The sequence below is a fragment of the Eucalyptus grandis genome, chromosome 3, assembly GCF_016545825.1.
Source record: "Eucalyptus grandis isolate ANBG69807.140 chromosome 3, ASM1654582v1, whole genome shotgun sequence".
Lineage (NCBI taxonomy): Eukaryota > Viridiplantae > Streptophyta > Magnoliopsida > Myrtales > Myrtaceae > Eucalyptus > Eucalyptus grandis.
Window position 1 is genome coordinate 61,495,093 of NC_052614.1, and position 15,273 is coordinate 61,510,365.

General features: G+C 40.4%; 2 protein-coding genes across 2 annotated transcripts; both read right to left on the reverse strand.

Moving 5' to 3' along the window:
* Positions 1 to 1,496: 1,496 nt before the first annotated feature.
* LOC104440171 (heat stress transcription factor A-2-like) lies at positions 1,497 to 3,469 on the reverse strand. Its single transcript, XM_039309893.1, has 4 exons — positions 3,254 to 3,469; positions 2,168 to 2,410; positions 1,659 to 1,905; positions 1,497 to 1,543 (listed from the first exon to the last, which is right to left on the reverse strand). The coding sequence occupies exons 1-4, from the start codon at positions 3,467 to 3,469 to the stop codon at positions 1,497 to 1,499; spliced, it is 753 nt and encodes a 250-aa protein (XP_039165827.1).
* An 8,400-nt stretch (positions 3,470 to 11,869) lies between these two features.
* On the reverse strand, positions 11,870 to 14,507 carry LOC104440172 (heat stress transcription factor A-2). The gene is made up of 2 exons (XM_010053143.3): positions 13,811 to 14,507; positions 11,870 to 13,056 (listed from the first exon to the last, which is right to left on the reverse strand). Exons 1-2 carry the CDS (start codon positions 14,414 to 14,416, stop codon positions 12,211 to 12,213), a joined length of 1,452 nt encoding a protein of 483 aa, XP_010051445.1. The 5' UTR covers positions 14,417 to 14,507; the 3' UTR covers positions 11,870 to 12,210.
* Between the last annotated feature and the right edge of the window lie 766 nt (positions 14,508 to 15,273).

Consider the following 15,273-nt stretch of genomic DNA (forward strand, 5'->3'; position numbering starts at 1 on the left):
TCCAATCACGATGTACCATCAATCAACTGAAAAAAAATAAAAAAAATTCATCTTCTCCTTTCTTGACATGTGGAAGCTGATGAGGCTAGAAAGTATCGTTTAGAGGAGGGCTAAATAGGTGAATATATTTTGACAATTTAAAGCAGATAAGAATGAGTTAAGATTAAAATCTGAACTAAGGTTAGATTTTGGAATAAGGTTCAGAATCTGATATGCAGTAAAATAGACTTTAGATGCATCCAGCGAGTGTGCACTAGATTATAGTAATAAACAATAAGAGTTAACGGAAGAGAGAAATTGCACACAAAGTTTATAATGGTTCAGTTTAAATCAAGCCAATGTTCACTTTTTTTACATTGATAGCTTACTGGCTAGATTGTACTAGATAATCAATAAAAAAATTACAATATCGACGGTACGCATTTAGTGATAAATCACACTAACTCACTTAGTAACTCTTTTTATATTTCTCTCACAATCACAAAATTGAATCTCCCAAAAGATAAGTGCATAATCGAAGTTCACTAAGACTTTTGAATTCTAGATTCTAGACCTCGTCTCTTAGATGCTTATTGGCACCTTGGTCTCCTTATATACTCATCTACTTCCAAATTGGCCATTGGATTGTCTCTAGAGGATCATATTCCTATCTACCATTGGGCAGATCTGTATCAAGAAGATTGGATGGTCGGTGAGTGACAAAACTTAAATCCCCACTTGATTTTGACTGTCCATAGGACCAGAGTTTTAGTTTTCATAAGTAGAGATTCTCCATCTAGATAGAACGTGTCTTGGGATTGCTTTTTCAATCAAATAAGATTGAGTCAATCAAATCTTTCTAGGTGTGAAATCCAAACTAGATCACCAGCTATTCATCCTGAACTGATCATGTTCTGGATTTTAGTAGACTTTTGAAACGTGAGAGATCTCTAAGAATTTTTTTTTTTGAACAGCTCTAAGAATTAAATTAGCATATTTTATCAAATTCCACAATCTTGATTCATATTCTTCATACACAGCTTACCCATCATGACTTTTTATTTTCTTTTTTCTTTTTTTTGATCATAATAATGTTGTTTACGAGACCCATTTATGTTGTATTTCCACATCAAATCCTCATCACGCCTATCATCCGACTTGTTTGAGATTTTTTATGATATGTAAACTAATTTAGAGTGTATGCGATATGAGTGTATTGGTTTGAAATTTTTTAAGACAAAAAAAATAATTGGAGAAGGATGGGGCACGATGTACATATTGTATGAGGCCATTAACCATTAAACTGAAATTGAACTTTGGCACTATAAACGGCTTCTCTTATACATAACTAGTTACAAAAAGAGAGAAAAGAAAAAGAAAAGCTTAGTGCAAACTAAGAAAAAAGAACCCAGAGAGCTCTTTGTTACAATGGAGACCAAGGAAGAAACCACAACATATATAATAAGTATTGAGCATTTACCATTGACAAATGAGTTCAATGGCTGGATTCAATCACTTCACTTCAGATACTCCCTCCGACTATGCAAAGGCTGCTTTCTGTGACCTGGATCACAAAAGATAGCAGCAGCATATAACAGTAAGAACAGAGCTGGAGCAGCATGGAAATTTTTAGGGCGTTAGTCCCGCTGCTTGCTTCTCCAGCCCACTTGTGTACTCACTCCAACCACACGACTTATCAGTCAGACCCTCCAGCTCAAGATAGATTCCTGGGTCATCCATCGCATCGTTGCCCACGACCATGTTGTCTCTGACGAGTTTCTCCGACATCTCATGGAAAACCGAAGGCAAATCTGACGGACTATCTCCGGCGAACTGATTGGGTGTCTGACCCTGCATAACCCTGAAATCCGCACCACCCATTGGAGGAGGCCAGAGGTTGTGCATCCGAACGGTCTCAAGCTCCACCTGTAAAACATTATTTGACTGAGACTCCATCTGTGCCGAATCATCACCGATTCTCAGGCACTCAAAATTCGGGTTTTGAATCTTGTGAACCGTTACTTCGAGCAAGCATTCGGTGGCTTTGTTATTGGGACCAATCAATTTGGTCTTATTGCGCGATTCACAAGCCTCTGATTCTCTCTTCTGCCTCCTCTCTTGGATTACATGCTGGACAGAGTTCGGTCTTTTGGCTGCTTTGGAGAGGAAGAGGAGCATCCGCTGATACCCTGCTCTTGGCATAGCAAATCCGCTCGACGACCTGGTTGATCTCATGCTGCGAGTGCTTCCACTCTTCTCTTAGTTTCAGGATCTCGGCCTTCAACACTCCCTGGTCCTTCTTGAGCATTTCAAGTTCAGCTTCCTTTCCAGCCTCCGGGTAATCAGAAGCAACAGTACTACTCGATGTTTTCGTATGATCGCTGAGTTTGTGTCTCCTCCTTATGTTCTTCGGCAAGTGCTTCTTCCCTTCCTAAAAACCTTGGTTCACAAACTCCCATCGATCTGTATCGATCTTCCTAAAACCCTGCGACTTATCTTGGATCGTGATGCATGAAGAATGGAAGATAGCAGGAAGCTGGGTCGAGGAGTTTATTTAGTCCCATATAGAAAACCCAGGTTACAAAGCATCTCAAGGACAGATCGTTTGCAATGATTCAAACACCGGTACTAAGAATGTATGGACAATCTAATGACTCAATATCAATCCGTCAACTTCATAAATACGAAGACATGAGTGCAGAATTATGCTTTTGGTCTTGCCCAAAAAGAAGAGAAGTGTCAGAAGGCTTTACCAAAATATCGGATAGAAACAAAGCGATGGCCAAGGAATCTCATTTTCAGCTAGAAAGTGCAAAATTGAGCATCAAAACAGTAAAAAGAAAAACATTAACAAGAAGATGCTGTAGTGTATTTCTAATCCAAATTAAAATTTACCATTGGAGAAAGCACTCAAATACAAATCCGGTGAAGAGATAAATCTTTAATGGGTATTCTGACGTCATGGTTGACATGGTAGTTTCTGCAAACTACCATCAAAAGCATCATCACTTGAATATGATGATGGGCCATTGTATGTACCACGAGCAAAACGTCAAGAGTGGAGTCCCTTGGATCCTAGCCTCTTTGCCCTGGGGACTATCCGTTGGTCCAAGAGGATCACACTCTGGACGACATAAAAAGAAGCAGAGCCGAAACAGAGTCAAACCAAAAAAACAGAGCTGAAACAGAGTCAAACCAAAATAAATATGCAGACATTATACGCATTCATACGAATAGTTTGCTCTCACGTATGGGGAAAGCTTCAAGCAAAAACAAGGTCAAAAACAACAATCCCGTTCGAAGGAGTACCCACGTAAGTGTTGAGCTGCCTGATGAAGCTGGAGACGTTGCAGTGCTTGAAGTATCGAGGCAGGACCTCCTTCGAGAACTCGTGTGGGTCTGACACCACCGTGTCCGTGCTTGGGTCCGACACCATCTCGTATGTCTTCCTCAGGAAGGGCGCCAGCCCTGCCTCCCCCAGCCCTTGCATTGGTCTCACCACTTCGTCCACCGCTGCCTGCAACGAGCACGATGGCGATAGGCGGCAGCCTCCCTGGGATCAGCAATGACCGCCACCTCCTCATCCTCCTCTTCCTCTTCGATCTTTACCACACGTGCAGCCAGAGCGGAATGGGGTTCGGGCCGGGTCTGGCAGGAACGCAAGAGAAGCCCGGCATCAATTTCGCCATGGCCGATGGCTATTTTTGAGGATGGAACTGAATGGGAAAGCAACCCTATCTCGCTGAGGTGACCACCGTCAAGAACAGCAATGGACGCGATTTCTTCTCGTGATATCATGAAAGGTTCCGCCTTTTCTAGCTCAACACTCGATTCTCGAAAGAAGGTGTCGAAAAATGACGTGCATGGTTCATCGGTACGGCCGCGTCCGGGGGGTGCCGTCGTCATTTTGACCTCGTGTTCAAGGTCAAAGGCGGAGATGGTATGAGAAATTTTCGAGCATTCTATTGAGAGAGCAAGGGAGACAGGCCTCGAGACTGTCTAGTGTTTGGGTGACGCGGGAGGGGATGGGTATCCGGCTTTATATACGTGGGAAAAAGTCCAAAAGTGTCGCCGCGTCTCTCCTCCTTACATGAGAACCGAAACCCTTGGAAAAAACTATGATTACTTGCACTTGGTCAAGCTTTCTTAAAACATGCGAGCAATCATGCTTAAGGTGAATTGGAGACAAAGGTCAAAGCAAACCCTAATATATCAGGACCTCGCAGAACCAAAATCGTGCAATTTCCGGCAGAATGATTGGACCAATTTGGAAATTCCAGTTCTCCGTTCAAAGCTCTCCTCTGCTCTTTGGGTTCTCTTTCTTGAGTTTGGCTGTGGCGTGATACGAGTCAGCAAGAAAATTTAAAAATATCGACTAGACAGGAACATCTTTGCACTTTCTTCGTGTGGAAATGATGGAAGCAAGCTTATTTTCCTTACGAGGAAACACTCAGTCAAAGCCACTCGAAAGGGTTTTAATATAACCCACAACCTAAATTACAAGAAAGCTAATTTCGAAGAATAGCGTACCAATTGGGAGTCTGAAAATCTTTCCTTCCTTTTGCGGCTTCAAACATGAGTATTTGTAAGGTTCATGTTGGAATTCAGAGGATCGATGCTATCGTCGTTCTTTGCATCACTTGGTTGCATTGCACCCCAAAGATTCCAACATTCCTGTCTGATGCTTGAAATGTTATTATAGATTGTCTGCAATGATTCAGCAATTTTGCAACCAATCCCTACATCATTCGCCGGGAAACTTATAAAATCCATATGTGGTCAGACTCCAATGAGGAAAAACAATTTACGCAACCATAAGTTTCTTGATTGTTGACAAATGGCTAGATCTTACATGAAATATTAGCTTTCTTCTGATTAGCTGAACCAACAATAGCACAAAAGGCGAAGCCAGTTATGTTATGACAATATATTTCAATGTGTTTGGTGCTTTGATGGAACGTGTCATTATGTGATATTTAGATAGCACTTCGGTTGTTGCGATAATGACTTTTCCGCTATTACGACACACTCCAATATCTCCTAGTAGCTATTGCAACCATAGTAACTCTAATGTGGTATTAGCAATAGCTTGACATTCTTTTTTTGTACTAGAGTGATCGACAATGGTATGTTTTCTGCTAGACCATGAGATAAGTGATTTTTCCAAAAAGAAATAGCAGTTCATAGTGGAGCAAAAATATTGAGGGTCATTATTAGAATAAGCTATCAAATCTAAGATTGAATGAGTAGAAAATTGAAGGCCTTGAAATAATTTATTCATGACATATTGAAGAATTCGAAACACTACAGCAAAATGGGTTGCACGAGGCACGATCATGTACTAACTAACAATGTGAACATTATTAGCGATGTTAGGTTGAGTAAAAGTGAGATATATAAGACTGCCAACCGACAATTAATAGAGTGTATAATTCAAAATAGGGGTCTCATATCTGGCATCAAACTTGGCTTTGGTCTCAATAAGAGTCGTAGTGACTTTGTTTGGCTCAAAAAAAAAAAAAAAAAAAAAACCATAGTTTGCTTGTGACAAATAATAACTAGATGAATTTGAACTAATCTCATGCCTAAAAGTAGCTTAGTCACTTAGAGGTAATCGGTTTTAGGGTGACTAGGTTCTAGAGCTAGAACCTAAAACCTACATTATTATAATCAGTTCCAAATTTTTGGACCTCAGAACCTATCCTATTTGCTTCAAACCTACCATTTTTAGCGGGTTCGACTCCATAGTCTACCCAAGAACCTGCCTTTTTTGTTTTTTGCTTCCTTCCTTTTTTTTTTTTTGTTCATCTTTTTTAAAATCATATGAGGTTATGAGCAATAAAATGATTCAAAGTAAAAGATAAACAACAAAAATCCCTATCAACAAAAAACAACAATCTATAAGATGAACACATAGTCACTCATAATTATAAATAATAAAAAAGTTCAAATGCATAACATAACACAAAAGTTATGAAACTCTAATTTCCATTCATCCATAAAAATTTAGGGGAAAAGGCGAAAGATTGGTAAGGACTTCCAAAGAAGGATAAATGATGAATGAGTGTTGAGGTTAGAATTTATGGGGAAAAATTAAGGTTTTAACTTTTCAGCTTATAAAACTGATTTTGAAACAAGTTCCAAAGCAAGGTGGTTTGGTGGTGGGTATTTACTTAGAACCCACTCTTGAATCAGTTCCAACAAGTTCCATTCTAGGACCTATTTTCTGGGCAATTCGGCCTGGCTCTAATAGAACTGGTCCAGCTGCACACTCCTAATTATAATAAAATTTATTTTCATAATTATGAAAGTAACCTCCCTCTTGTAAGCAATTTGTATTTTCCTAGACTTTTTGCTTCAAATCTACTGCACACCTTTTTAATTAATGTGATGGGACTTCAGAATTATCCACTTCGCCAGAGACTTGGGAGAAGATTAGTTCTCTTAAAAAATTCACTTGGAAAGCTAAGAATGCACTTATTTCATGAAAAAAAAAAACTCTATTTAAAAATAATTATTTTTAAAGATAATCACTTTTGTTGCTTGAAAAAAAAAATGAATAAACGATATATATTCTCTTAATTCACAAAAATATCTCAATATAAATTATAATCGATAATGAATTTTTTTATTGATTAATTATTTCAATTGATAAAAACGATCACTTTATGAAAAATACTATCAAATAATTTGTATTTTTAGATAAATGAATCCTAAGAATCACAATGTAAATCAGTAGAAAAAACTTGTATTAGACAATGTTGTGTCGTATTTTAACACCGTTTTGAGGGATTCAAACTCCGATGCTAAAGCATATGCCCTTATTTTAATAAACTCCTTTAGCTTCAACCAGTCAAATGATTACCGCCATTGACTAAGTAGTGTTGTTATGAAAAAGTTTCAATCACAATGTACCATCAATCAACTTCTCATTTGAACCAAAAAAAAAAAAAAAAATCAACTTTTCCCTTCTTGACATGTGGAAGCGGATGAAGTTAGCAAGTATCACACAGAGGGGAGGTTAATAGGTGAATCTATGAAATCTTGACAATTTAAAGCAAAATTGAAAGAGTCGAGATTAAAGTCTGAATAATGGTCAGATTTTGGAACAGGGTTTAGAATTTGTTATGTAGTAGAGAAACACTTAGCGAGTGTGCAATTTATTATAACAAAAATAGTAAAAGTTTAGAGAAAAAAAGAAATTGCACACAAGGTTTATAATTGTTGATTTAAATCAAGCTTACGTCCACTTTTCCATCTGACAACCTATTGACTTGCTTCCACTAGATGATCTATAAGAGATTATAATATTTAGTGTAAGCACTTGGTGATAGATCACATTATTTCACTTAGTCATTCTTTTTGTATTTCTCTCACACTCACAAAATTGAAGCTCGTGAAAGATAAGTGTGCGATCGAAATTCACTCAAACTTTAGAATTCTAGATCCTAGGTATTGTCTCTTACATGATTCTCGGTAACTTGGTCTCCTTGTATATTCATCCACTTCCAAACTAGCCATAGGACTATCTTTGGAGAATCGTCTTCCAAATGTATTCATTGGACAAATTTGAATCTAGAAGATTGGATGTTTGTTGAGTAACACAAAGCTGAATTTCCACTGATTATGGCCATCCGTACAATCATAATCTTGATTTTCATAAGTAAAGCTTATCTATTTCGATAGAACTTGTCTCAAGATTGATTTTCTAATCGAAAAAAAAAAAATTGACTCATTTAAATATTTCTAAATATGAAATTCAAACTAGATCATTAGCTTTTATTCATCATGGAATGATCACGTTTTGGACCTATCACATTATGGGCTTGCTTTATTTTAAACTTCTCACATTTTGAACTTGCCGTGTTTTGAACTTGCATCATATGGGGAATGAAGGTAACTCTCTTGGTCCTTATCTTCAATAAAAGATCTAGACTTAAGTCTAAGCTTGTTCAATCTGAAGTAGACTTTGTAATTCATACTAGAGCAATTTTCTAGATTAACATACTTCAAGACAATTATCAGACTTAAAATTTTATGACCAATTTTGTCAGCAAAATCTACTAGAACCTTGTTGATTGAGAACGGTATCTATGACATTCTAAATTTCAAGTTTTCTTTTCAATTGAATAAATTGGGCTTTTTTATCGACTCGCTTATAGTTCTTTTCTCTAAGTTGGCCACTCGAGATAACTAGTCTATCAGGTGAAGCCGTTAAGGAATCTAAACGCAATAGACTTGAGAATTCAACTAGGAATCAATTGCTCGACCGTGCTAATATGCAAGGATCATTACAGCACTATCAAAATTGATCAAAGACCGGAGATAGGTCGATTCGATAGAGGTATGTGATTAGTATGTGAGTGATTCCACCTAATTGCAAAATTTCTGTTGAACAACACTAGATCGATTTTTCTGTCATTACCCTGTGTCCGTATTTGAAATCTCGAGATTTTCACGACAACCGAGAGTCGCCAATATGTCAAAGATGTACAATGTGGCTAAAAAATAATCGATCACGAGTCAATTATACTAAAAATTCCTAAAAGCTACTCGGTAGGTTAGGTCATGCTAAAATCGCACCTAATTGAAATTAACCGTGAATTTGAACCTGATTTCAGAAATTGAAAATTCTGTCATGTTACAATTCATTTTAGAAGTGTCGACTCGCCTTCCGAAGATTTTTCTGTAAACCAAGATTTTTGGCAAAAATTCAAAGTAGGGTTTTTTTTACCAAGAAAATCATAGAATCATTTTTGGTCGCATTTTTGAGATTCAAGTTAGATAAATTGACGAGGAAAAATGTGAATTCAATGGGCACCTTGGTTGGATTTATGGACTCCAATTTAGGTCCAATTGGAGAGGGATTGAATGGAATTGAATGGGGATTGCACAAAATTCGTAGGCCTTCGTGATGTGCAACATTTGGACCCTTGGGAGGCTTGCCAAGGAAGCTTGAGGGCTGCAATATGGCAAAGGATGACAACCAAGGAGTGGTGGGTCAATAATTCAAGTGTTTTAGATATTTGTGTGGCCCCTCCTATTGCAACAGCCATCTTTTCCCTTCAGCAGCCCACTTTCCCCATTGTTGAAGCTCTAGCAAGCTGAGAAAATTGTACAGAAACCAGCTCTCCCTTCCCCCTTGTCGTCGCACGCCTGCCTACCATCGTCGCGCCTCACCGCGCTGCTCTTAAGCCTGTTGTGCCACCGCTGTCCCATGCGCGCCACTTCGCTCATCCGGCCTCCTAACGCCAACATCTGCTTCTGTTTGCAAGTCCAACAAGCCTTCCAACCATTGTATGTGACCGTCCAAGTTGCCGAAAGTCCCGCCTAGGCTACTGTAGCCATCGCTGTCTAGCCTTGCTGTTTCCAGCCGTCAGTCCAACCTTTTAGCTCGGCTAAGAGCTTCGTACGGCTTTTTCAAGGCCATCTGGACCCCGCTTGGTGTCGCCGTAGGGTTGTTTATTGCTTGCCTTCGCATCGCCGTCGCCATCGCCGTGAACTCATCAGAACGCTAAACTGGTGAGTTTACTTGCTAAACTCTGCTTAGAGAGTTAATGATACTTAAGAGATGATTAGTTTAGGCTAATTAAGGTTTAGGTGGATAGTTAGAATAGATTAGTGATTTAATTATCCATTTGTGTATGTTAGGTGGTTAGAATGGATAGATTAGGGACTAGAGTAGTCATACTATTTATCTAGATAGGTTCGAAAATTTTCTCGGCTCGTTCGGGCGGTTAATTAAGCATTTTCGGCCTAAGTTGCTATTTATTGCATTTAAATTAAATTATTTAATTAATTACGGCACTTATTTTATTAATTAAAATTTTCCAGAAATTATACGGGATAGTCGGTGACCGAAATTTCGCACTGATTGCAATGGTGTGATTAATTTCTGCAATTGAGCGTTAAATTGTGCAAATTGAGTGGTAATTGCAATTTTGAGTATTTAGTTCAAAATTTGAAAATTTCGGTAATTATTTAAAAATTATCGGGTGTCGGCTTTTGACATCGAAAATGGTTTTAAATACTATATCCAATAAAGAGATTTGAAAAGGAAAAATATCAATTTTTCTAGTGTGAATTGACCGTGTACCCACAGATGACTATTGTATCGTGTATTTCTAATACAAAGAAAATAGGTCAAGTTCACCATTTTAATTAAAGCATTTAAGTACAATACACAGTATCCTGGGCCGAGATTGAATGTCGTGTGTTGGTTAAGAGAACTCGTCCCGAGCTATTGAGCTGGACGTACCCCTATATGGGATGCCCCTAGACAATGGAAGCTGGTTGCAGTAGATTCTAAACCCATGCTCCTTTGGGAAAGCCATCTAGTAGATATGTTGCCGTGCTCAATGGGGTGAGACGATGCCTGGCCACGCCAAAAGACTGTCGAACATCGAGTAGGCCGTGCCGTTGAGCTAAGATCAAAACTAGGAATGCATGAGTAATTTAGTTAAATGCATCAGGTTATGGGACAAAATTGTGTGATACGGTATGGAACGTGTCATAACGATTCGGCCTTATAACTAGGACCCCTGTGCTTGGTTGAAATTGAGTGTGGCATTCCAGTTGATTGAGCTTGATTGCTACTCATGTTTTTATGGCCGTCTAAGATATGAATTGTGCTGACATATAGGGTGGATATGAGACGAGGTAAGTCTCTATAATTGTGTGGTTGTATGGTTAGGACGCCTTTAGGCGTATTATTCTCCTAATCGGGATTTAAAGTGTGAACTCACTGAGATTTATATCTCACCTCGTCGTGGACTCAATTCTTTTCAAGACCGTAGAGTGGAGGACTAGAGATAAGGACTGGAGAGCTTGGAGTTTAGAATCTCCGTTGTTCCGTTTTGACCTAGACTTTCGGGTGTAGATCTTTTTGGTAGATTTTTGTATAGTATATAGAAGAGATTTTTGTTTGTGAATCTATTTTCTATTTTTCTATCCCAAGTTGTTTACTATCAAGGGATATTTATTCGCTTCCGCATGTGCAACAAAATGAATGGGTCGGCGACGCATCCTGAGACGTCACAATTTTATCGACCACCGAGGGATGGGCACGCGCTTCGAGGTTCAAGGTGTGATAGTATCACTAGCTAGTTTTCTCAACAAAAGCTTGCAATAAAAACACATTTAATACACCACCGCCCGCGGTGGCGCGGTTGGCTTTAGGCTCTCTCCCTCTCACAAAGGGGAGGAGTTCAAATCCCAGAGGTGTCGCATTCACGCGACTCACTCACGGTTGGGTCTGTGGTGGCGGCTCAGTATGCCTCGGGTTTACGCTGTCGGCTGCCGACTGTACGGTGGTTCCCGGGTCACAAAAAAAAAACACATATAATAGAGAGAGAGAGAGAGAGAGAGAGAGAGAGAGAGAGAGAGAGAGAGACGTTTCTCTTTAGTGAATAAATGGAGAACTTGTGACTTGCGGTTAGAATTTGGTCATGTCAAACATTCGGAGAGAGAGAGAGAGAGACGTTTCTCTTTAGTGAATAAATGGAGAACTTGTGACTTGTGGTTAGAATTTAGTCATGTCAAACATGTAAATCAAGGGTTAATATCTCTTAACATTTTAATGTGGTATAATTGTGATACATTCATCTCATATCAATTTTACAATGTATTCATGCCACATTCATCCCAAATTAATCTTTGTAGTGAGAAAAAAAAAATGCAAACCGGCATACCCATGATATTACCAAAATCTTAAAGTGAAATTTGGACAAGCTTAGGGATTTTAGCGGACTTTCGAAACGTAAGAGTGCTCCAAGAATAAAATTAGCATATTTTATCTTTATGCAATCTCGATTCATTTTCTTCATACCTAGCTTTCCCATGACGACAACGTTGTTTTTTTTTTTTTTTTCCTTTTCCAATCAAAATGATGTTATTTATGAGACCCATTTATGATGTATTTCCACATCGGATCCTCATCATGCCGATCATGGTTACAAAAAGAGAAACCGAAAAAAAAGCCTAGTGCAAACTAAGATAAAAGAACCCAGAGAGCATTTTGTTGCAATGGAGACAAAGGAAGAAACCACAACAAATATACCAAGTATGGGCATTTACCATGGACACATAAGTCCATTGGTTGGATTCAGTCACTTCACTTCAGATACTCCCTCCGACCATGCAAAGGCTGCATTCCGTGACCTGGGTCACGAAAGATAGCAGTAGCATATAACAGAAAGAACAGAGCAGGAGCAGCATGGAAATTTTAGGGCATCAGTCCCGCCGCTTGCTCCCCAGCCCACTTGTGTACTCACTCCAACCACACGACTTCTCAATTAGACCCTCCAGCTCAAGATAGAATCCCGGGTCATCCATCGCCTCATCGCCCACGACCATGTTTTCTCCGAGGAGCTTCTCCGACTTCTCATGGAAAACGAAAGGCAAATCTGACGGACTAGCTCCGGCCATCTGATCGGGTGTCTGACCCTGCATAACCCTGAAATCTGCACCACCCATCGGAGGAGGCCACGGGGTGTGCATCTGAACGGTCTCAACATCCACCGGTAAAACATTGTTCGACCGAGACTCCATCTGTGCCGAATCATCACCGATCCTCAGGCACTCAAAATTCGGGTTTTGAATCTTGTGATCCGCTACTTCGAGCAAGCATTTGGTGGCCTTGTCATCGGGACCAAGCAATTTGCTCTTCTTGCTCGATTCACAAGCCTCTGATTCTCTCTTCTGCCTCCTCTCTTGGTTTACATGCTGGGCGAAGTTCGGGCTTTTGGCTGCTTTGGAGAGGAAGAGGAACATACGCTGATACCTGCTCTCGGCATAGCGAATCCACTCGGTGACCTGATTGAGCTCATGCTGCGAGTGCTCCCGCTCTTCTCTTAGTTTCAGGATCTCGGCCTTCAACGCTTCCTGGTTTTTCTTAAGCATTTCAAGTTCAGCCTCCTTTCCAGCCTCCCAATAATCCGAAGCAACAGTACTACTCGATGTTTTCATATGATTGCTGGGTGCGCGTCTCCTCCTTATGTTCTTCAGCAAGTGTTTCTTCCCTTCCTGAAAACCTCGGTTCGCAAACTCCCATCGATCTGGATCCATCTTCCTAAAACCCTGCGACATATCATGGAAAACGATGCATGAAGAATAGGAGGAAGCTGGGTTCAGGAGTTTATATTGAAACAGAAGTCCCAAAAAGGGTATGGACAATTTAATGACTCGATATCAATCCGTCGACTTCATATATACAAAGACAAAAGTGCAGAATTATGCTTTTAGTCTTGCCCAAAAAGAAGACAAGCGTCAGAAGGCTTTACCAAAACATCGGATGGAAACAAAGCGACGGCCCAAGGAATCTAACGTTCAGCTAAAGTGAAAAATTGAGCATCAAAACAGTAAAATATTAACAGCTATAAAGGAACTGCTGTGGTGCTATTCTAATCCAAATTAAAATTTACCATTTGATGAAAGCACTCAAGTACAAATCCGGTGAAAAGATAAATCGTTATGATTCGTGATGATTCACATAGAATCCATATATCTCGCCCACCATTCCAGATTTCTTCGTTCCTCGTCCCCTAATCTAGGATAAAGCACAATTAATAACCAAGCAAAACGTCGCGAGTGGGTTCCCTTGAATCATAGCTTCTTTGCCCCGGGGACTAGAGGATCGCACTCTGGACGACATAAAAAGAAACAGAGCCGAAACAGAGTCAAACCAAAAAAACCGAGCGGAAACAGAGTCAAACCAAGATAAACATGCAGACATTATATGAATTTCTACGAATAGTTTTGCTCTTTACCAATGGGGAAAGTTTCAAGCAAAAACAAGGACAAAAAACACAATCACATTTGAAGGAGTACCCACGTAAGTGTTGAGCTGCCTGATGAAGCTGGAGAAGTTGGAGTGCTTGAAGTATCGAGGCAGGACCTGCTTCGAGAACTCGTGCGCGTCCCACACCACGAATCTGCCCCCGCTCGAACTCCACGACACCACCGTGTCCGTACTCGGGTCCGACACCATCTCGTACGTCTTCTTCAGGAAGGGCGCCGGCCCTGTCTCCCCCAGCCCATGCATCGGTCTCACCACTTCGTCCGCCACTGCACCGGCGGCAGCGTCTCTGGGATCAGCAATGATCGCCACCTCCTCATCTCCCTCTTCCTCTTTGATCTTCTCCACTGGCGCGGCCAGTGCCAAATGGGGTTCGGGCGGGGGCAGGCAAGAACGCTGGTGCAGCCCGGCATCAATTTCGCCATTGCCGATGGCTAATTTTGGGGACGAAACCAAATGGGGAAGCAACCCGAGGTCGCCAGGGTCACCACCGCCAACAACAGCAATGGAGGCGATCTCTTCTCGCGATTTCGCGAAAGGTTCTGCCTTTTCTAGCTCAACACTCGACTCTTGAAAGAGGGTGTCGAAAAAGGACGTGCACGGTCCATCGGTATGGCCACCTCCGGCCCCCGCCGTCGCCATTTTGACCTCGAGTTCGAGGTCAAAGGCGGAGATGGTATGAGAAAATTTCAAGCGATTGTATTGAGCGGGAGCAAGGGAGACAGGCCTCGAGACTGTCTGAGTGTTTTGAGTTACGGGGGAGAGGATGGGTGTCCGGCTTTATATACGTTGGAAAAAGTTCACAAGTGTCGCCACGTCTCTCCACCTTTTGCCTTTTCTCAGCGGGATTGAGAGGCCTCAACGATTACGGACAGTTGCATCTGATTCTGGATGAACTTTGGTACGAGGAAGGGGCGCCCTTTCGCCTGGTCGGTGGGTCCCAATGCGGGAGTATCACGTTTCGATCTACTGCTTCTCCATCTCGGCAATCCCACTTGGCTTGTGTGTACGCCGTTTTCATTGTACATGACATACAATGCATCGACTGCCGAATCGGAACTGCCGGGATAGCGATACTTTGCATAAGATTTCCTTGGCCCTCCAACGTGGAAAGAATTTCGAACCTCTTCTGATCTAATTAGAGCCTTAAATTATATAGCCCAAAAAAAAAAAAAAAAAAAAAAAAAACTGACGCTTGCCTTAAAAGCATTCATAGAGTACATTCTTTTGTCATTGTCATAAGAGTTTTTGATAGACATTTACTATCGTCTGGCAGGGATTAATATAGAATAACACGTCGGGGAGCCAAATGTAACGAAGTTGTGTCAAAACCTATACATTGTATTAGAGGAATTCCATGTAAAAAAAAATGGGAAAGAGAATTTGTTAAAGATATAACAATAAGGAAGTTGCAAACCTTGGCATTTAAGGATAATACCACATAATAATTCCATGCAAAATATTTAGAAGAATAATAAATTCCTGTCATTTAACTCATT